This window comes from Falco biarmicus, chromosome 4 (assembly GCF_023638135.1).
Source record: "Falco biarmicus isolate bFalBia1 chromosome 4, bFalBia1.pri, whole genome shotgun sequence".
Lineage (NCBI taxonomy): Eukaryota > Metazoa > Chordata > Aves > Falconiformes > Falconidae > Falco > Falco biarmicus.
The window spans coordinates 107656808-107679719 of NC_079291.1; the positions used below are offsets into that span (position 1 = coordinate 107656808).

The 22912-nt window shown below is 41.0% G+C and overlaps 1 protein-coding gene across 2 annotated transcripts; it reads right to left on the reverse strand.

The window, feature by feature from the left end:
• Positions 1-1094: 1094 nt before the first annotated feature.
• On the reverse strand, positions 1095-21791 carry NINJ1 (ninjurin 1). 2 transcript variants are annotated; one of them, XM_056338585.1, is made up of 4 exons: positions 21596-21791; positions 12049-12283; positions 7105-7255; positions 1095-4035 (listed from the first exon to the last, which is right to left on the reverse strand). In XM_056338585.1, the coding sequence occupies exons 1-4, from the start codon at positions 21665-21667 to the stop codon at positions 4014-4016; spliced, it is 480 nt and encodes a 159-aa protein (XP_056194560.1). In that variant the 5' UTR covers positions 21668-21791; the 3' UTR covers positions 1095-4013. The 2 variants fall into 2 exon arrangements, with proteins under 2 accessions (XP_056194560.1, XP_056194561.1); XM_056338586.1 differs by having other exon boundaries at positions 7094-7255; positions 21596-21790.
• Positions 21792-22912: the final 1121 nt, after the last annotated feature.

The following is a 22912-nucleotide window of genomic DNA, read 5'->3' on the forward strand; positions in this document are numbered from 1 at the left end:
TTTGACATTGTTTTTTGTTTGGTTGGTTTTTTTAAACTAAAATGGTGCATAAATTTGTACCACGTCGCATTTCCTCAATCAGATAGAACCTGTAATGGCAACACCTTTGGTAAGCTAGAAAACAAGCAGAGCTTAGTGTTTGGGTTCTGTCACTCATTGCTTTTGTAAATACTTGAAGGATCAAGATTACCATGTTTCTTCTTCTAACTACAAAAGAGCATCCAAGCTTTTAGGGTAACGCTGTAGTGACAAGCCCATGCCCTGGACCAGGGGGGTGAGTGCAGCACACCAGCACCTCTGGTACAGGGCGGTGCACCCCAGTCAGCTAGTACCTACACCTGCAGGGCTGGCAGGGCTCAGTGCCACTTGCAGGAAGATATGGCAGAAAACAGGATAAAGCATTTGTTAGAATAAATTAAAATGAGTGACCAAAACCTTCCGAATGATAGTTGAGGAGAAAGCAGTAATCAGGATGGTGCTTTCTACTTTGGCCCATTTTATGTCATCATCAGCTGCAGAATAAGCTTCAAGCAGTGACCTGGTTTAGAAGACAAATACTTAAAAAGTCAGTTCCAGTAAATATAGTTGTTGTCATCGGCTTCAGTAAGTACAACTACTCTGAAAATTTCAACCCAGGCAGCCCTAGATGCTGAAGGGACTAATGAGAACGACCGGAGCGGCATGTGGAGCTCTTCCTCTGCTCAGCAGCTTATGAAACAGGAGTAAACGGATGACCTGGCATGAACTGTTTCCCAGGAAAGCCTGTAAAAATTCCTCTCACTTACATTATTGATGACCCCTTTTTAAGTGAAATGTTTGCCTACAACCAAGAACTCTGGAGAAGCACAGCAAACCAACAAACTATTTAAACTGACGCATTCATTTGCCGCCCCTAGGACATACTCACTAGGGTTTTAAATTAGCACCTGACTTGAACGAATAATAATCATGTGATTAAATTATTTATACTTGAAGCCAACTTACAGAGGCTTTTGTCTGCTAAAAAATACATGATTTCTGAAGGCTTCAAATGCTTAAAATACAGATTGCATGTCTGAGGATGTTTTGCAAATCTTACTTAATTACAATAAAGATTATAAACCAGTATCCTTTTTATTTAAAAAAAAGACATCCAGTTGCAAGTCAAATACTGCTGATGCCCAGTACAGTCTTGTAGTCAGTTCCAGATCAGGTTTTCTTGTGTTCAGAACCGAAAGAAGAGACCAGGCTCTCTGAAGTTGCAGGTACCCCTGTGACGATGCTTCAGCCACACTTCCAGGAGCTCAGGACCCGGCAGGATTCATGGTGGTTTTTTGTTGTTGTTCGGAGCCAGGCTCTGGCAGACTTCACGTGAACAGACGCCTACCCCCTTAACACAGGTCTCCACATTCAGCTCTTGCACCCAGCAATGTGGTCAGGCTTGAAGTATTTTTTCTCTCCCTCCTGTATGTCCCAAAACCCGCGTTTTGCAAAGTCTGTTGGAATCCACAGTTGACAAGTGGTTGCCTGGTGAGCGCTGCCTACCCTGCTGCTCTGGATCCAGTTAGTTCCACAAGCCGCTGGGAGATGGGATACACAAGCCGTGGTAGTTTCCATTGGACAACAGCTTAGCAGTAAAGATGCTATAGGAACAGCTATTACATTTTTCAGGAGAAACCCACTGTAACAGCTTCTTTGCTCAAGTGACCTGAAAAATTATGGCCCAATAGAGAGGAATAAAATGGGAAAAGACATGGTATGTCTGTACTGCACCCCCCTCTGACTCCTTTCAAGTGTTTCAGTGCAAGACAAGCATGACCATGCTCATCAGAGAGATGGTAAGTAGCACAGGAATGGAAAGCTACATTCAAAATTGGGCCAAATCACCACCAAGTATAAAGATGGTAAACATCAGCAGAACCTGGGTGTTTGTTTGCATCTGCCTTTAGGGTGGTAAGGATAAGTCAAAAAGTGAGAGGATTAGCTAAGTGCCAGAAACATTTCTTCCTTTTTTTGTGTCTTGCTTAAAAAACTAGAAAGGTGCAAATCTGGCAATGAAAAATATCTAATATTAATACCCAAGTTAAAAGTAACTATCTTTCGGACAGATCATGTATTTAGGACAACACAAAGCAACTCTTTTAACACATCTAGCTTAGGTACAAATTTTCCTGTACAGAGGAGAGGCAGCCGCCTCCAGAGAGCCTCTCCACACCAAATCAGATGCGCAGACAGGCAAATATTCCAGTGAGTAAAAAGGTTACAAAGGTGGTACAGTCAAGAATCTTCTCAAAATTACTGCCCAATGTTGAGCCACAGATAAATTTCATGCTTGGAAGGCCTCTGCCTATAGTCACCTATTTTCTCCAAAAGAAAGGTTTTTCAAGGTTTTCAGTACTTGCTATCTGGCCAGTCAATTCACTACACTACAGCATCAAAACTGTGATAGCACAAGTATGATAGTCCTTCAACAATTTGCTGGTTTGTAGAAAATAAATAAGGAACGTTGTCCTGAGTATTTCATTTGGAACTTGTTCTGAGCTACGTTTAAATTAGTAAAACACGCACAATTAAAACCATCGCTTGCTAGATACTGGTTACATGTATGTTAAGTTGGAAATGAAGCAAAAAAAGACAAAAAATAAAAAAGAATGTCTATGCTCTTACTAATGACAGGAGCTTCTGATTCGTTTTCTGTTAGTTCTTACAGAACATGTAAATGAAGATAAGGTAAATCAATGGGCCTTGAGACATAACTAAAGAGATATGTGATCAATAAAAACTGTAAATGAGATGAGACACATGGAAGTCAAACTTCTATTAATATGTGCAAGGCAGCATTTACTGATTAAGAGTAAGGAAATTATCAGTACAAATCTGCATCCACAAGTAAACACAATCTAGAAAACTAGGATTTTTCCGATTGCACGTGTGATACTTTGGAAATAAAATGACTGCAATGATTTTGTTGTCAAAATTTTTATAACCTACACCATTACTAGCAATAGTGTATTTAGAAAAAGTGTCAGTCCCTGAGCCAGCAGGTAAGAACCTAGAAGATATTTATATCTCTATCTATATATTTAAAAATAAAAATTAAAAATTAGTTATGCTTTTAGCCATAAACTCCTAAGAATAACACAATTGCAGCAATCAATCTTTGGAAGAGGGAAAAGTTATAGAGGATAAATTTCCTTCCATTTGCTACTTGAATTGCTGACAGCCGCTCTGTTCCAGTTTAGCAGCTAAAGCTCACCCTTTATCCTCTGGTTTCCCAGTTGGGCCTGGAAAAGGTAGCGCGTCTAGCAGGGTTTCCAGAAATATATCTAATGCCCAGAATACAGAGTATAGCAGTTAATAGTAAGAAACTACCAGCAGTTAGGTTCTTTGTGTATCTGCACAAAGAAGAGGTAATTTTAAGTGTGGTACAGGGCTGAAGACACAGGACAAATGAGTTACCTGTGAGCAAACCTGAGAAAAATGATCGCCCACTGCTCCTGTTGGTCTCATCTTTGCTTTAGCTAGAGTGGGAAAAAAAGAAAACGAGGCATAGCTATCTTTGCACACTGCAAAAGAAGACGGCTGCTGTGCTATGGGGTACTTTGGTTTAGTGCTAAGGGAGTGAAATAAAGGACAACGTGACTATGCCTGAACCAAAGGCCTGTCATTTTGGACCACGGCAGAAATGACAAATGGGCACAAAAACAAAAGGCACGGAAAATAGGAAGTCCTGTGAAGTGCCACCAGTTCATACTACCTTGCTTGACGGGCTTATGCCACTTCTCTGAAAAACAGTTTCTACAGAAATTGAAATGCCAATATTCCAGAAAAACAATGTCCTTGAGTTAAAAATCAAGCTTTCCTTAGATGCCAAACAGTTTCAATGTTAACACAGGGGAAAATTTTAGGTACATAAATGTGTTGGTTATTGGAAACTTGAGAAAGCTGCTCGGTACATCCAGCTTCTTCAGATTTCCGTCCACCCACTTTCCTGCCCCGTGTCCAGGTGTAACTGGCTCAAGTGCAAATGGCATCTAGAATGAATGCTTCAGGTCTCTGAAACACAAACCAAAGATATTGAGAGGTTACTGATACAGGAATTATAGTAAATGACATTTGCCTTAAAGGGGGAATTAAGTTTTCTTTGGAGAAGTACACATAATAGTAAAGGTGAAACCAGAAAATGGTGGCTACTCCTCTCAGGGCTTTGAGGAGATTGTGGCAAGGGACTGAAAAAGACTTATTTTTCACATTACATTCAGATGACCAGGTGTTTCTAGCAAGGGCAATGCATAGAAATGAGCAAACAACCAATTTAATGTTCCAAAGCAATGAAGAACTTCCAGTCTGAGGCAAGAAGACACAGGTCTCAGACACCACATTTGGCCAGTTTATTAGTAAACTGCATGTGTGAGAGCATGAAGGCAAGATTACCCAGCTGCTGTGTCTGTACAGATGTAAACTTGCTTTAAACACTCTTTGGTCTTGATTCTACCTTAGGTTACAAAAACCAGCTACTCTTTCTCCTTTATTGAGGCACTGCAAGTTTATTAAAACTATTTCAGCAGTAGATACCAGTCATATTTATGTATGTGAACAAGTACCCTGGCTGTGTGCACAGCTATATGCAATATATGATCTACAGCTGTATGAGCTATCGACACCCACTAGGCAGAACCGTTTCAGGCTCTCATGACAGTCTCAGAGAAGTGACATGTGAACTGGTTTCTCATTTAAGATCTAGCTTTCTAAATAGGGATTCCCTGATCCTAGCCATAATTAAGCCACAAACCCCTTTGGGTTGACAATTTATGGAGAACAGAAGGAACAGTAGAGGAGAAACACCAACACCAATGCTGGGAAGAGCCCCTTCTTGCCAGACGGTGCCAGCTAAGCTGTAAGACATTGCGCAAAACCACTGAGGTTTCCATACAACTTCGCCACATATTGTGTGTGGAGGAAGCAGAAAGTAGACAAAGGCCATGAACAGGTGGGAGAAATTTGGGGGGGGGATGCACTGCACGTGTTTAAAGAGCTAATGCCCCGTTGTGTTCAGGAACCAGCCTCGCATGTCAGTGCTGTCCGGAGCGGAATTGGGATTGTAACACACAAAACAGCTGTCCTGCAAAATCCGCTAACAGCTGCAGGGCTCTTCAAAGCACTTCACTATCGTGTTCTGCTGTAGAGAAACACAGCAGTCGTGTTTGGGAAACACTGCATAAGCGGCATCTCCTAAAAGCCAGCAAGAGATCAAAAAGGGAGCAGAGCTGGCACTGGTACTGAGGAGAATCAGTAAGGCACCTCATTAGAGAACGCGGTACTAGTAGAGAAGTAACATGAAATGTGGGTGAGCTCAAACCATCCTGATAAGGCAGGGTGTGTCACACCTTCTGGATATTGGCTGATTTCTCAATATACCATTACATTAAGGCACTAACTGGCTTGGGATCAGATTGTCACCTTATCTTCCTCTCCTCTACTGAGCATACATCGGTGTGATAACCAAAAACTGCTTATCCTCTTCAGTTTTTCTTTCACTGTATCAAAAAGATGCACGACTCAGTCTGGTATACCACCTTGTCCATTATTTTAATTTCTTGATGCCTATTTCAAATTCTTGTCTCTGCCCCTGCTCCTGGCTATAGTACATGTTTTTTACTCTGAAGACAGCTAAAATTCCAGTAAACCAACATTCAGTTCTCTTAGCTTTGCCAGCACAATTCTGCGGTTATTGTTTCAGTATTGTTTGAATATCTGTTGCTGAGATGGACATTCTACCTATAATTTTGATAATATCTCAGATAATTATGTGCTCTTTACTGCTAAAATTAAATAGTTATTAATTTATTTGTAAAGATGATGGCTAGAAAATACAATAAAACTATCTTGTTTCACTGGCAGAATTTCACAGGTTTTAGTTAAAGCTGACAATTCCACCCAAACCCCCAAATAAATTAATTTAATTCTTCATCTTCCTAGTAATTTGTTGCACTGATTTCCCTGCAAGCTGTTCAGAGTCTTGATACATTTTGGTCTGGTTTCCATTCTCATTACAGATTTCTGTTGTGCCATTCATCTTCAGATTAGGAGTTTAAAGGCCTTGTTATCTTCTTTTTTATGGAGAAACTTCACCTAGAAGTTAACTTAAACCAATAACGTGACACTGGCTGCCCGTGTGGTAGCCAGTGTACCATGGTTTCCCAGGAAAGTCAAGTAATACCTTCTTCAGCAGATCTTCTGAACATGATTTGAGATTTGAAAGATAAATAGCCAGAGCAATGTTGGCACACACAGACTTAGCAGTGCTATTTTAAAGGCAGATGGTGGACTATAGCGCTTCTTGGGCTACAAGCCTACAATTTAGGTTTATCTCCTCCCAAATTGTTCATCATAACTATGACGCTATGCAGATACACATTTTCATTCCCACAATTCCTATATTTATCCTTCTGTATAAGTAAATAAAAAACTGGAAAATGCAGGTAGAACAAACAATATTGTTCTAAATGACCGCATGTATCAAGTAGAGTGATGGTGCTCATCTTTGCGGGCTAAGTCTCCCACAAAGCAAGAGCCCTGCAGTTTGGGAGGCCAGAAAAGCCCCACAATCCGCATAGGAACTGAAGGGCTCCAGTGATGTGTGGGATTACATAATGGACTTAATAGCCCTAGTTACTGGGACAAGGATTAAGCCTCCAGTGTTCATAACGGACTAGATGAAGTATACCGCAAAACTTTCTTAAAAAAAGGAGAGGCATTCAGAGGAAGCAAAACAGTATTATTTCCCTTCTTGGCTTAGTCAGCAATGAGGAAAAGGAGTGGCTGAGCCAGAAGGACCTTGTTTACCCTCCCCATGTGTGATACACACAAGGAGCCCCTGACAAAGTAAGATGCTGACATCAACTTTTGAACTCTATGTTTACAAATACACTGTTGTAACTCAGCAGTTCCTAGTAGCTTCTGCTTTTGCAGTAGTCTGAAGTAAAATCCTCTCTCTGCAAAGGCTAGAACTGTTTATATAAGCTCATGGCTGTTTGAAAGCTATGCCCTGCTATGCACCACATTCTCGTATGCTGTGCCCTACTACCTTACGGTGCAGCGAGACCACACTCACCTGGTACTTACTGTCTTGATGCTGGCTCAGCAACTGGCTTCTGCACTCCAAAGGCAGTGATAAAAATATTCACAACTACTATAATGAATACTAGTCCAGTTGCAAGGTTGTTGAGGAAATCCAGCTTTCCATGTTTTGCCGGGTTGTTAAGGTCATATTTTACTTCAAAGATAAATGGAAAAAAAATTTAAATTACATGTATATTTCAAAATCCAGAATAAAACTTCACTACTCATATAGTTCAAGAATTTCTCTTACATGGAGCTATTTGCATCAGTCATACTTAAAAGGGAAGTAAGATTCTGCAGCGTCAGTAAAAGCGCTAAGGAGATCTTAAACCACAAAGAGCCTATTAGCTTCCAGTAATTAGCATCTAATCTCTGTGGGTGCAGATGATAAGTAATGGATACACAAACGTTACCAGAAACCTTCTGAGTTCTTGATCTTTTGAAAACAGTTTTGTTGCAGACTTTAAGCATTTAAAAAAATATTTCAGTCTTGAACACACGAAGCTTGAAGCCCTGACAGGATGGAATGCAGTTAAATTTCTACAGTTAAAAGGCTACAGGTTCTTTGCAGACAGCCACATTGCTTCACCAGCGCTGGATATTTTTTGTACTGGTGCCTTTCCTTTCCCAGCTGTACTCCCTGTTTTTGCAGGGATTCTGGTTTTAGAAAGCAAGGGCATTATATCTGCTAAACAGAGGAAGACTTCAAAGCAGTGTAGCTGCAGCCCTTCTTACAGAGAGCATCAGCTATGTAAACATTTTCTTTCGTTTCTTGCAGTTGTTCCTTGGTTGAACTACTAATGGGAGTGAGGGAGGAACACACAAGGGAGATAGTAGTAATTTAGTTTAAGCTTTGATTCCAGGCCTTGTGAAAACATATACATCAGTTACAATGGACTGATGATAGACTTGATGATAGACTGAAGCATGTGCTTACATAGGACAGTAAGAAGTCTGCGGCACTTGTCTGGCATCATGCAGAAACCCAAGATTTTCCTTTGTTTGTTCTCCTGCAACAAGAGCTCTGCAACTCTGTCTGAGTGCTAAATTTCTTTGATGCTGGTGGGATGAGTGCTTATGACTTCTGGAGCGTGTTTTGAGAATGTTTTTTGTCTGTTAAGACTCCTAGTTCTTAAATGCATAGATCACTGGAGCTTGTGTCTGCATGTACAGGACATGTGGGAGAAAGTTTTTACCTGACAAGTTTATATAGCAACATAAACAAACAACTTGGAGGTTCTTCTGATAGGCACATACATCGATGTGTAGTTTAAGACTCTACTACATGAGACAAACTTTGTCGTTTGCTTTTAACATAATGACCCTGTCAACACTGCAGAACTTGACCACAGAACCAAGACTCGCTCGCTTGCTGAAGCAGTTAAGCAGAAGTGGTGGCAAACACTCTTGTGATGCTGAAGTATTAAAAGCCACTTGGTGTTCACTTGGTGTCCCTAATCAGGAAGACTAACGCTGTTTTGATTTCAAGGAATTCTGGGCCCCTGCTCGAGTTCTGCTTGCTAAAGCAGTGCAGTGAAACATCACAGGCCAGTCAAAGCACTGAAGAACAGTGTGGGGGAACTATCTGAGAAGCATAAGCTACTGCACACCTGTGTAGCCGTGACATAATTTAAGCTCAGCAGTACTTAACCCTGAAAATGAGTATATACATGTCTGTAAAGCATCTGGAGCTACACAGCTGTTTGCATACCAGCAGTACCTGGAAGGACTCTAGTACTGTCATGTGAACGAAGAAAAATAAACAAAATGGAATAATTAATCCTTAAGTACGGAAGAAAAGCATTTCAGACACTTGGTTTAAAACAGAAAAGGCAATAATGGCCTAATGTGTCTTGTGAGTTAAAAAAACATATGCTTAGAGGACGACTGACACTTTCAGAGTTGTCCCTTTGTCCAAATAAGGTCAGAGAAGCCAAGTATTGCTTGTCAGTTCAGGCGGTGCTCTAAATTTTGAAGTAGAATTGCAGTAATCCTATCTTTGTGATTATAGTACTTAAGATGAGGGTGTTTGTGAAAATGCTCTTAAGAACAGTTACTCTTTAAGTATTTTATTATAGTGGGATTAGATTACTATGATTTCATGCCACTTAAACTATTTCAAGACATTCTTTGCTTTTTTTCCAAAAAGTTAAGATGATCAAATCACTTTCAAGGACAAGTTTGCTGAACATTTTTCCAAATGCTTTTGTGAAAGGCTCTTTTGAAGGAGAAAGAGCTTTTAATCCATAGTAGAGAACTGGGAGAACTGGTAGCTCCTGGGCATAAAACTCTTATCTCAGGGAAAGAAACTGGATGGTTGCATTTCTGTTTGGACTTGTGAAAGCTTGAAAGAAGCAGAATTTTGTGGGTGCACAGAAAGGCAAACTGTTCCTGCAGGCCAAAACTAGCAAACACACATCATAAAAACCAACTTCTCGCTGTGATGACAGCGTCTTTGTACGTTCATACCCCATTTCCTGTCTTCAAAACTCTTGACCTCAGCACGACAGGACAGCATTGCCTCCCTATAAGCCGAGGCTTTGTCACCCTCGGCACGCCAAACCTACAGCCACTGCTGACTGCACAGCACAGGCCGAACCGCTGATGAATCTCACTGTTCGCTAAGCGGTCTGTGACCTCTGCCTCAGCCAGCTTTGGGCTTCTGGGTACTCTCTTTACTCTCAATGGGACAAAGATAAAAATTAGAGATGGAAACCACTTTGGCAACACCAGGCAGAACCAAGCATTAAAAAGCAATGTCTCAGCATATCTGAGAAATTATTGCCCAACAGAAATCAGGAAACTTATTTACAGCCTCACAGCCTGTTTAACTAAAACAACCACCAGGGAGATGCCTTCAAGCAACATATCAGCGTTTTGCTGATTTTCTCATAACTCTTTTTCTCACTTTCCCTAGTATTATCAGGTTGATTTTTTCCATTTCCTTTCTGGAATCTCCTCCAAGCCAGGACCTGGATTTTGCTCTTGTACCAACTCTACCAAATGCAGAGACAGCTGTATTCTTTTGTAAGGAAGAAAAAAGCTACGTCAGCTGCTTAGTAATATTACAAGCCTTATGTATCCTGGATTCCTAGGGACTTCCTCCTTGAAGAGAAAGTTGTTTTTTTGATTGTGCTACAAAATAGAACACTGAAAGACTAACAGAGATTACAAAGGTAGTACCTATAATTTAGTAAATGCCGTGTGCAAATTCTGGCTACCACCCTCAAGGCTTTACATTTACGGTAGACTTAAGATCTGTCATATAGTAACATTAAAGGGAAAGATCTGAAAAATGTTACAAGAATAAATGATCCGATATCACTAGCAAAAGAAGCGATCCATAGCTGGTTCCTACCAGTGAAGGTGTTTACTGCAGTGAGTAACGGGGTTCAACTGGTGTTGAAACCTAAACATTTCATTGATTTCCACAGGTATCTTTGACAGACTCTCCAAAGTTACAGTCTAGGGTTTTGGGTGCTGCTAATGAATGTCACATGCTTTCAGCAACATTGTGAAGTGCCCCTGGATTCTTTTTGCATTTTGCCTTGCAAAAGCATGGGGGAAAATATCACAGTAGGTTAAGATAGCAAAGAGAAGTATTGAAGACTTCTTTAAGGTCAAAATAGAAAACTCAGATTTCCAGAAGTGTGTTGTGGAGTTTTAGTTGGGCTTTTCTGGGTAATTCATGCTCACTTAGTGATGACATAGTTTTAGAAATGAGCCTGGTTCTACAGCTACTTAGATTAATATTCTGCTTTACAGAATAAGGCAGGGTGTATAGGACATACATATGCTACTAATTGAGCATTACTAACTTAAAATACCTAATTTTTAGTGATAAGTACTGATTCTTGTGCCTCACAGCATCATACCTTCTAATACTGAACAGTGGAACCTCTATTTTTGAGAACAACAAAGATGCTGCATTGAATTTCTAGGAATCTGAAGGTCAAACAAATAAGACGGAAAGGGGAGAGCAGGGAAGGCACAGAGCAGGGAACTACTCCTACAGCTGTCTCATTACCTGTGTCCAAAGCAGGTACTAACACAACTCCTATCTGAATTCATTCTCTTGAAATGATTTCTAGCATATGTTAAAGGCATTGCATCACATTTCTTCCGTAGAAGGTAGAAAATGTTTCCCTAGTGATAAGCAGAATTCAAAATAGTCTGTCTGAAGTCCCAGGATGCTACTCAGACTGTGTTTTCATATTATATGCAATTTCAAATTTTTTGACTGAAGTCATATTATGTGGATAATAGATATCGTGAAATCTTGCTCCAAGTAGCTTATTTTTCTTTTTAACTTTAATTTCAGCTCAACACAGGTTTAAAAATTAACAATAACAAGACCATTTCTACCATTCCCCATTTAGAGATTTAGGATGCTTTGAATAATTTTTCTACATTTAAAACTAAGGTGGTTTTTTTTTCTTCATTATTCAAACCTTTGATTGCAGAAACACCAACAAACTGAAGACAATACACTACACCAACATGAAGATGAACATTTCAACTTCCACTTCTGGGTTTTTTTTATGGTCACAGTATTTTCTTATAAATATAATACATTTTGGTCATAAGATTAAGTAACAGGTCTTGCCAGAAACAGTATTATGAAACTGGGCAGGCTGCATGATCCTAGCTAGTCTATTAATGTTTCTTTTACAGTATTTCATAATGTTCCTTCCTCCTCAGACCTTCTGAAAAGAAAAATATTCATACTCTGGGCAAATGCATACGAGGAAGTGGATCAAAATTGAAGATGCCACATAAAGCCGCCCTTGCTCCTTTTGTTACAATATTTCTCTGGTCTTAGGAGAAAACTTCAAGACTTACAAACATAATAGCTTTTTAAAAATAAATGGGGACCCTATATACCATCTTAGAGGTTGCACCCTGTAAGAAAAATACGTGTCAATGGTTCTCACTGTTGCTACATACCAAGGAATATCAGGAGCACTCCCACCATAACTTGCAGTGTGAGCGACAGGCTGATAAGAACAATAAGTGGGATGTAGAAGGAAAAAGAAGGTCCTTGCTCCATCACGGCCTTCAGCTGGGATGCATTGGCCATCAGCAGGGCAATGTCCAACATGCTTTCTGCAGCGCTCTTCTTATTTGCATAGTGGTTTATATTCATGGGTCCATTCCTCTGAAACCACTGTGATGTTCTTTGCTAAAATTGGGAAAGAGAAAGAAGATTATTCACATCTCTTTTAATTGGTGTAGTGAGCAAGAGATCTCTTGGCCCATCAACTGATTTCTGTGATCATAATGAGTAATAGCAGTACTGAGACTATCCGTGCATCTTTTTCACAGTTACCACTGTCCTCCATCTGACAAGAGAGCAGCAAATACTGTCTGCACTGCATTTTGGCAGATACACTTTTTCCAACTTGTAGGATCAGTCTACACAGTCAGTATGCTTCTACCCTGGGAAAAGGAAAAATTGAAAAAGCTGAAAAGTTGCACTGAGAAAAGTTGGAGGGAAAAAACACTGTAAAACAATCAAGCAAACAACAGACTGTTGTAACTAATATACTCTTAAAGCTATACTTAAAAATACAAATATTTATTAAATACACCCTCTACCATGTCACATCTATGTAGTTGCTTAATTACTCATGAGCCTTATTTTGAGGATTTATGTGGAAGGTGGCAAGTGTATGAGCTTTGCTTGACTTCTTTTCCTGCTGTTTCTTACTCTGCCATGCCACTGTCCGGGTCCATCCATCCAGAGTGAACTGTTTTTCCACTTAAGTATCATATGATCTGAGGTTGTCAAGTACTGCTCAATTAAAAGGGAAACTTTTTTTCCCATTTTCACATCAGGAGGTGTTGGTCGTTTTTTTTTAACTCCCCTGCAAACAAACAGAAAAATTAAAAACATCTGCAGGGCAAACTAAAGCTAGTTAACCTGGTGGGATGAATAAAATGGGAATTTCCTGAAGATAACTCATGTGACCCGACTTGAAATTTGACAGCTTGTCTCTCAGAGGTGCCTATTTCTCTACTGATTACATGCAGTTTAGGGTATCTAGGTTAGACTGACACCTAACTCCACGAAGAAAGAGTAGATATCCCTTTTTTTGGCAGTCTCTGAACAGTTAGGAACTTCATTCTCACTGCTCTTACTTCTAGACTTTATTTTCAAAAATAATAGACAAATATATTAAGAGAAGCTTATTCTGACATCTTTAAACTTGCTTCTTAGAGACTTCTTTACCACACAAATGTGTTTCTGCTTGCCAGAAAATACTGTGAAAAACAGTCTTGCCTTGAAGGTTAGGTCAAATGCAGAAAACGCCCTCTCATTTCTCTCTTCAGCAGCACTAATAACTATCAGATTTCCAACTCCAAAGCAGGTTTGCCCTATCCAGACCTAAGAGTGCCCTTTTAAATAGGACAGATATTGATGCATACAGCAAACACATTGCCAGTTTTTCCAGGGCATTCAAACACCAAACTTGACCTATTTTCACCAGACATGTTGTAATCAACCACGGCCTAAATATTTTACTGAGTGAAAAATGTCATGGGGCAGCAGCAGACTTTTTTTTCTGTGAAGAGAAGGAAGCCATGTAATTGTAGCTTCACACAGACAGCTTCTTTACTGACACCAAGCTCCTGAGAAGAAAATGGCTCTGAGGTAGATACTGACTTCAGTCAGGAAGAAATGGACACTCATTTGGTTTTGTCTGTATCCTACTATCTAAAAATGCAATTTGACTGGGGAACCTGTCCCACATTTGTCACCTCATCTCTCCCCGAGGAGAGCCTCCCCTTCCCACTCCCCTGCCCCATTAAACCACTACAGCATTTGGATGCTTCAGAAAAAATACCGTAATTCTAGTTTACCATCCACCAGAAACACTGAACCAGGTGTGGATGTTCATTTCCTTATGGAAAGCAGCATGGAATATGTGCTGGCAGTACTAAGCAGAAAAATCCAGACTAATGTTTTTCACCATTTATTGTACAGTAAAAAGCCAAACACACACATTTAGCTCTTGGCTACCTAATTCTAGCAGTGTAAGAGGGGATGGGGAACTATGTGTGTAATAGAAGGATTCAATTTCTGGGCATGAATTTAAAAGCAACTCCTCGCAGTAGACTGTAGAAATAATACAGTCTACTTTGTCACAAGCTCATAACAAAGGAAGTTTTTTCCTACTAGGAAACTCCTCCCTGTGAAAACCACAAAAAATTCTTTGAAATATCTACTGGGTCTATGAAGCTGCAAGTATGTAACACAGGCAAAAACTACATGGGGAGCTGTGACTCCGTTCTTAATCCTTACAGAAGGGGACTGCAGTGAAAACATGATGCCTGGTGACTGGTTTCTTTGTTTTCACTTGATGTAGGAATGTGATCATGTTTGACATGGGTTTACTTTTTTTTTTTTTTTAACTATACAAAAAGAGTAAATAACCTGGGCTACATCTTCCTTTCAGTTACATCTGTGACTACGTGATATAAGACAGTTTCTACATAAACAACAGAACACAATGTTTTCTTTTTCCTGGGGAAACATACTTTCAGGAGCTTGCTGTTTGCTAATCTTCTGTATAGGCAAGTTGCAGGTGGAAATAGCAGGCGATGGCAATTGAACTGCAGTGGAAGCAAAGGTTTTGAGTCACTTAACTCCAACAAATGGAGAAGTATTCTCAAAGTAGGGTGCTGCTAAGGCAAAACTTTTTATTCTTGGAATGAAAACTCAGCTGTTTACTATGTTTAGATTCTAAAAAATGGCATTTTACTCTGTTAAGAGGCTTTCAGCCGCCGCTTCTGAAAGCGGACCAGCTCAGAACTGGAACTTGGCATACGGAGAACTGAGATGTCTGTTCTACTGTACAGAGCTTCTTCTCAGCCTGTGATCTTGCCTTCTGCTAAGAAAAAGGATCTGTAATCATGAAAGCCCCAGAAACAATAATTTCCCATCTCCTGATTAAGAAATGGAACCTCCTGACTCATGCTGGAAAACCATTAAAAAAAAAGCCAATTAGCCTTGCCTTCTGGAAGAAAGTTGAAGGCAACTGCCAAAAGTATTTGAAACAAACAGTCAGTACCATGGCGGCAATTTTTCAGATCAGACTACAAGTTACACAGCAGTATGTAGACAGGCAATGAAAGAAAAGCTGTTGCCTTAACCTCAGGATGAGTCACGTACAACAGAAATTATATGGGAACTTTTTTATGTGGCTTTATGGTTTGAGGGAGATTGCAAGCATGTAGCAACACATGCAGCCTGCAGCACCAAGCACTTACTGTGCTGTTACCCACCCGCAGGGCTGCAGAGAGGGAAAATTCGGAGATTTTCTAGGATGCCTGTAAAGTAAGGCTTTTCCTGCAGGTGTCACTTGGCAAGAGAAGGGTATGTATTCCACATGACCTGCTTCAGTCTCAATGTAATCAAAACACCTCATTACACACTTTCAATATTCTAATTACCTGGTATAGACAAGCTGATCCCTTCAGTTGGTGTCACCAAATGAGTCTGAGGAAAAACAGCATCTGCGTTCACACGTGTGTGCTTAAGAGCCAGGTGTAGCTAGAACTTCTGTCTTCCTTCCCCTGTCATTGAACAGCCTGCCCTCAGGTCTCCTATTGCCTGCAAAGCATCAACGTCTGAGCAGAACAACCCACCGTGCTAGTCTACACACGGTTATAAAAAAAGAGAGGAGTGAAAAGCCTCCCCATCTTGCTCCATCTGTGACTGGAAGAATCCCTCGTGGAAGAGCTTATTTTCACATTCACACAACGCTGTCCCCACAGACAGTACCACTCCACGTCTCTACACAGCAGCAGGGTCTGTCTGCTTGCCCAGAGCACTGCAGCTTGCCAAGATAAAGCTAAGATGCTGCATGAGAAGCTGGCACTTTTTTGCTTTTCCAAGACCAAACCTTCCCACCAGGACTGAATGGTATTGGATACAGTGTCTTACTGTGTTGGTACAGACTTTGCTGCTGCTTCGCTTCACTCATTTCAACAGTACACTCAGAGGAACTGAGTCCCTTCAAAATACAGAAAAGATTTATTCATTACATCATAAAAAAACAAATAAAAGTGGCACTGAGGCAAATGTCCTTATATGCTGAGTTCCATGGATCACCTTGTGATTCAACAGGAAGGAAACAGCACTGAAAATGGAAACATTTGAAAACAAATAATAAAGTATCTTTGCTAAATACAATAACTTGTTATACTAAGGATTTCTGCCTCTATTACAGCATTAAATCGCTACTTGCGAAAAATCTTATGATTTGTTTGTTTAATAGAGTATTTATCACAGTAGCGACTGCTGAAGTAGTCAAATTAATGTGCTGGAGGTCTGACAAAAAAAAAAATAAATAAGGAAAGCCCAAAAGTAAATCTTTTTTTTCTCTTGTCCAAGTTGACCCGAATTTCCCAAAACGTACTGGTTACTCTGTGTGGAGAAGACTGATGGAGTTTTTGACATGCCAGCCATATGTAATCCACAAAGAAAAAAAAAAAAGTGAAACCACCTATTTTGCATTTGTATTTAGAACTTAGTTATGTTTGTTTCTGTCACTCTGCCCTATGAATGCAGGAGGAAAGAAATCATATGGATTTTGAGTGCAAGTTCTCAGGATTCATTCTTTCTTTTGGTATGTTCCTAGGTACTTTACTCAATTTCTTAAACATCTCCCCCCATATATATGTTCCCCTGAAGAGACTGTTTTAATAAAACCTAAAAAAAACCCCCAAACTTAAAAAAACCCCGCCAAAACAAAAGCCCCACAAAAAATGTAAAAGGCAAATATTGCCTGAACCACTAGGACCTTGAAATTTCCAAGTTAAAGAGTCAGATCTGTTATGAACACTGAATTCACTGTTCTCGTAATGAGGTTAACAGATACTTGCAGTAGTACAAGACTGGTTACTGTTTTCTTCCTAAAACCCACTAGACAACCAGTATTTTGCAGCCAGCAAGGTGAACTTCTAATGTCTAAAATGAGTATTTAGAACCAGTAACTGCAAAATATAAGCCAGAAGTACAGCCTGGGTCACTTTAGTTTTAATTTGCAATTTGTAATTGCAGCTACTTAATATCAGCTGGGACCCAGAGCTTGATGTGTTTTTGCACATCAGGCCCAGAGTCTCATATCTGGGTTCTGGGAACTTACAAATACATATTTTACTATTGGCACAGTATTACCACAAAGTACTTTCATGGTATTCTAATTTTAAATCATCATGCAGTACAATGTCTTTATTAAATACAGGAGACCCACAATTTTGTATGGGATAATTGGGAAAATAATGCTGATTAATATTTCCATATTCCAAACTGTGCTTCTGATTAATAACAGAAGGTTCTTCACCTTCAATTACATTTACTCTGAAATACACTCACTCATCATAGTCTTTGGCTTGCTCTAATCTACATACAGTTTTCTTTCTATTTTAGGTTAGTGATTACTGCAATTTTATGGCAGCTTTTAGACACTTAACAGCAAAACAACTCTGATTCAAAACAAGATCCAAAGACCTTGTTGGCTGATATGAGCTCTGAGTTTGTAATGTTATGGAGCAAGCTTCCTTAAATTCTGTTGCTTAGGGGCAGCCCTAATTTTAAAATAATGGAAGCTTGCTATGTAATAATGAGGCTGTGTAAACAGAAGGTTTAGTCATACTGATCTTACAGTGGACTGTTCTTTACTGTGGTTTGCAATAGTCTTTCTAATCAAAACTGTTAAAAAAAGATGCTAAAAAGCCCTTTTGTTTAAAAAAAATATTTTTTTTAATTTTTTGAAGTATTCACCTTTAAGAAAAATACTGGATGCCAAACTTTTCCAGGTCTTTTATTGGTAATTTTATATTAAGGGAAAATTTCAGTTATTTCAGAAAAAGAGAAGGATCAGATATAAAAGGAATAATACAGGACTAAAACGGAACATAATTTCAGAACTTATTTTTTTCTAAGATCAACCCTACAGTTACAGAATTGAACTACTAACTTTAAACAATTATTTAATTATCCTTGCAGATGTGGAATTTCTGTCCATGTGTCCATCACCTACATACTGAAAATGGGCCATATGTGGCCACTCTGAAATTGGACTTCCCCTTTGTCACAGAAATCTTGCAGATCTAAAAATATAGGAAAAATATTCTAAAAAGAAAAGAAATATTCTTCCAACAAAAATATTTTAAGCTATATCAGTTATGTAATAGATGATTAGATCCTTTTTCCACCTCCTCAGAAGGCGTTATTTCTTCTCCCCCAATAAAACATCAGATCACTTGTTCAGCTTAGCACTGACTCAGAAAAATCCCTACATCTAGACTGAATCATCAGTTATATTTCCTGTAGGAATTTCAGGGGGTGGTGAGGGGTTGGAGGGGGGGATTCTGTCTACCCAAGTACCAATCTAGGGTAACACTAACTAGCTTTTGAAACTTCCGCAATCACATCTTGAGACAGTATGGTTACAGGCAATTAAAAAAAAAAAAAAAAAAAAAAAGATAAAAGCTCAGCCTGTGTTCTTATTTCATAGACAGCATCAATTTTCAAGCATCTTTAAAAGCTTATACTTAAGAAGAGTAATTTCCTATACAGATAGACAGAAAATACAAGTATAATGACATTAGGGGAAAAAAAAAATAACCACGCTGATTCCTGAGTGCTAAAAAGTTCGTATGAAAAAAAGGAACAAGTACAGTCACGTTAGCACAGAACAGAGCACTGTTCTCCTAAAGTTATACTGGTTCCAAGACAAAGTTAAAATATTTTTACTCATTAAATGACTTAAAAATAATCAGCACACCTGGCAAGTAACTTTGTGAAACTAAGTAATAACTTAAAACTTGTTTGTACAGCTATTTAGATAGAAGCTTTCTCCTGTATGTTTTTGGTGGTGGGTTGGTTGGTTTTTTTCTGTCTTGCATTACTACTGCTGATTCCAGTGATTTGGTTTTATAATATTTTTCACAACTGGACTGTGGGCTGCCTATTTTGTGTTGTTAAAGGACTGTTCGTTTATTCTAGCTACTTAAAAAACAAGCGAACAAAAACTTACCACCAATAATTTCAATATTTGAAGTATATAAAATACTCCAAATTCAATATAAGTAATGCTTATATATAATATACATTATATAAAGTAAAATAATTTCAAGTTCCTACAGGTTTGAAGTTTGTTATTTGCAGTATGGTGCCAAGAAACCGCCATGTCCCAAAATTACATATGAATTAATATACAATATTGAATACATTTTTAGTAATAACATGACTATAATAGAGGCCAACCGTTCCAGAGCTGTTCTTTTCTACTATCCAATCCTTTTTCACCTTTTTTATAGTTCTTAACTCTTCCAACTAGTATTTCCTGTTACCTTGAAACATTAAACTAGATTTTACAACACAGTGAATCTAGACTGTTCCCATATGGATCATCAACAAGGAAAGCAAAAAGAAGAAGATGGAAAAACAGCTACTATCTGTATTTGTATGAACAGATCCCTTGCAGACATGGCCAGACACTTTTGCCAAGTGCAATTATTCACATTAGTTACTGACATGTGACATGCCAACCCAGTATTAGAGGCAAGGAATTTCTTGCTTCTAAAAGCTTGACAGCTGCTAAAAAACCTATCCAAATTAATGACGGACTTAAAATAAACCACATTAAAACACTGTGTGACCACTCACTCAGAATTACAGCGGGCTCAACTAGCCTTTTTTTAATTCATGTGCTTTGAATGCTTCGAAGGGAAGACTACTATACCTGCATTTCATGTCAGCTCTTCTGTACGAGAGGGCAGCAGTTTATAGCTGAAGATGTGCAAGAGAATCTATTTTGAGGAGAGGGTAGATGCTAGGATAAGGTGGTAAGCAAAGGAGGGTGGTCCAAGTTGCAATGCCTGTGAGCGTTCCTAAAAGCCACTTACGCCCTTTTGATTCCAACAGCAAAGACTTAAGCACCTGCAGATTTGTGGCCTCTCCATGTCTAGCTGGCTGCTGAGTTGGGCCATTCCTTTGTTTGTGTGAATTGGGAACTTGGTCAGATTTTTTTTAAGGAATCGCCTATTCAGATTGTTTTTTAGGAAATCTGTCCCCATCTGTTTCACCTTGCATATACTTTTTGTGTGTGTGAGAATTTTTTTTAAGGTGTCTGTAAAGGTCTCTGAAGTGCTACTATATACATAAAATGCAATATAATATTTTATCTTGCTGCTTATTTTTTAAATGGCACTCACATAGAACTTGCAGTTTCTATGGAGAAGATTAACGAAATGATGACTGCTTGCAACTTTAGATGAAGTAAAACAGGAAAGTTGCAGAAAAATTCCTGGACCAGACAAAATTAAAAAAGATAAATTCCCATGACTAGTACTTCTGATGCAATCACAAGTGTATTAATAAAAAAAGAAAATTGCCAAGAAGTCAGTGGCTTAAAAGAAACCCCTTCAGGCCACCAGTTTGACCTAACTCTCCCAGCCTTCGTTCTCTTTAGGTACTTTCCACAATTTCCTAACACCAGATATTTTTTCTTGGTATGATATTCATGACTACAAGGGTTTGACAAGGAGGAAGGACTGATCTCCTACGCAACCAGTCCAGTCTCCCTGTAACCAGAAAGTTTTCCCAGTGATGTAGAAGGTGGTTTTGTATGACTGTTTCTATGTGGCAAAAGTTTTAGACTGGCATAAGAGCTGCTTTTTAGAGTTCAGATCTTTACAAAAGAACATCAAAGAAGCTTTTCAGATAAGTGGCATGCCTGGAAACCATCTTTTATGTGTAAGCAGAATCTGGGATGGTATGCTTCTAAGTGAAGACCTGTGGTCATGTTTTGACTACATGGAGCGGTAAAAAGCTGGATATTTCTCTTCTTGGTTTTATTTGGATTACTGTATGGAAAAAAAAAAAAAAAGCCACCAAAATATCATACAGGCCCAACCCTTTACATAAATCCTCCTAGGTTTGTACTCACTTATCCCCGTGCAGGTATCCCTGAGTCACTTTTCCATCCCCTCCCAAGCCACCTGGGTGGAAAAGCCCTGTCGGGCTGGCGCTGCCCCGGGCGGGGGTTCGGGGGACCCTCCAGCTGCGCGGGGAAGCGAAGGGCTCACCGTGCCCCGGCCAGCCAAGGGCTCCCCTCGGGCCCCGCGGGCACTCGCCCATCTCTGGAGCGGGACCGGGCGGGATGCCGCGGCCGCGCCCTGCCAAGTGCTGGATTCATGGCGCGCGCGTAGGGAACAAGCAATCCCGGAGAAGGTGCGGGCGGCGGAGCGGCGCGACCCGCACACCGCGCCTCTCCGCGGCAGCCCCGCCCGGCGCCGCGGAGCGCTCCACGGGGACCCTGGGCCGCCCCCGAGCCCTCGACGCGGCTGCGGTACCCGCCGCTTCCCCGGCCCGCGTCCCGCCGGGCCCGCCACCGCCCCCGGAGCCCCGGCGGACGGGCCCGCTCCCACCCCCCGCCGGCGGGAACCGGCCCCGGCCTGGCCCCGCCCCGGCCCCTACCCGCTCGGCAACCGCCGGCTCCGCGCCCTCCGCCTGCCCGTTGAGCTCGTAGGTCTCGCTGCCGGAGTCCATCGCGCCGCAGCAGAGGCCACCGCCGGCTCGCAGCAGCCCGGCTGTCCGCGGGGAGCCCCTTTCTGCCGGCCCGGCGGGGCGGCCCCGGACCGCGGCCGCCGTCCCCTCAGCCACGGGCCCGTCCCCTCAGCCACGGGCCCGCCCCTCTCCCAAGGGCCCGCCCCTCTCCCAAGGGCCCGCCCCTCTCCCAAGGGCCCGCCCCCTCCCCAAGGGCCCGCCCCCTCCCCAAGGGCCCGCCCCCCCCCCCCGGCCCGGGCCGCCGCTCCGGCCTCTCCGCTGCGCGTTGTCGCCCGCGTGTCGCTGTGCTCGGGGGTGCGGAACTGCTCATCCATCAGCTTTCGCCTCATAAAAACCCCTTGACACAGTGCACGCTGCAAGCTACTGTCTTCACAAATGGCACAGATAAATAAACATTTATTTAATTAGACCTCATAGGAAATCCTCATCTGCCTTGATTCCTAGTGGCCTCTCTGTAGTAGAGGACTAGAAAACACTGAATCAGACTGAGAAATTAATTTTCTTAATACAGTCCATACAAAATGAAAGAAACGTGTTACAAGAGCAAAGATGTGTTTGTGTCTTTTGTCCTTATGCCGAGGAGAGGATGCAGTTGGAGGGGAATGATGTTTTGTACAACTGTTTCTATGCGGCAAGAGTTTTCAACTGGAATAAGAGCTGCTCTTTAGAGTTTAGATCTTTACAAAACAACATGAAAGAAGCTCTTTTACCCATCTGGCTTTTCAAATAAGTGGCATGCCTGGAAACCATCCTTCGTGTGCAAGCGGAACCTGGGATGAAATGCTTCCCAGTGAAGACCTGTGGTCATGTTTTGACTACATGGAGTAGTAAAAAGCTGGATATTTCTCTTCTTGGTTTTATTTGGATTACTGTATGGAAAAAAAAGAACCAACCCAACAAAATACATACAGGTCCAACCCTTTAAATAAATCCTCCTAGGTTTTGTACTCACTTCTCCGCGTGCAGGTATCCCTGAATTAAAGCTTTGTTGGGCTGCTCAGGAGCAGTGCCACCCGAGCCCGAGCCCACCGTGGCTGCGCAGGTGGCAATGCCACAGCACCAGCTCGGGCGGTGGCACGGCTTGATGGGGGGGGGGGGGGGGCACAACTGCTGTGTGAGAGGGCAGGCACAATGAAGTGACATCCTGAAGCAGGGCTATAAACCACTCTATGTTCTCAGTTCTTAAGTCCAAGCTTGAAAAAACACAATGCTTTCCTCGGGTTTTGG

Excerpts from the sequence above, each read along its gene's own strand:
- NINJ1 (XM_056338585.1), bottom strand. The coding sequence starts at position 21,667 with ATGGACTCCGGCAGCGAGACCTACGAGCTCAACGGGCAGGCGGAGGGC. Across the intron at positions 12,284-21,595 it reads AGCCGGCGGTTGCCGAGCGG|CAAAGAACATCACAGTGGTT; the intron begins GTAGGGGCCGGG and ends TCCCAATTTTAG. Across the intron at positions 7,256-12,048 it reads AGTGCTCCTGATATTCCTTG|TAAAATATGACCTTAACAAC; the intron begins GTATGTAGCAAC and ends TTATCTTTGAAG.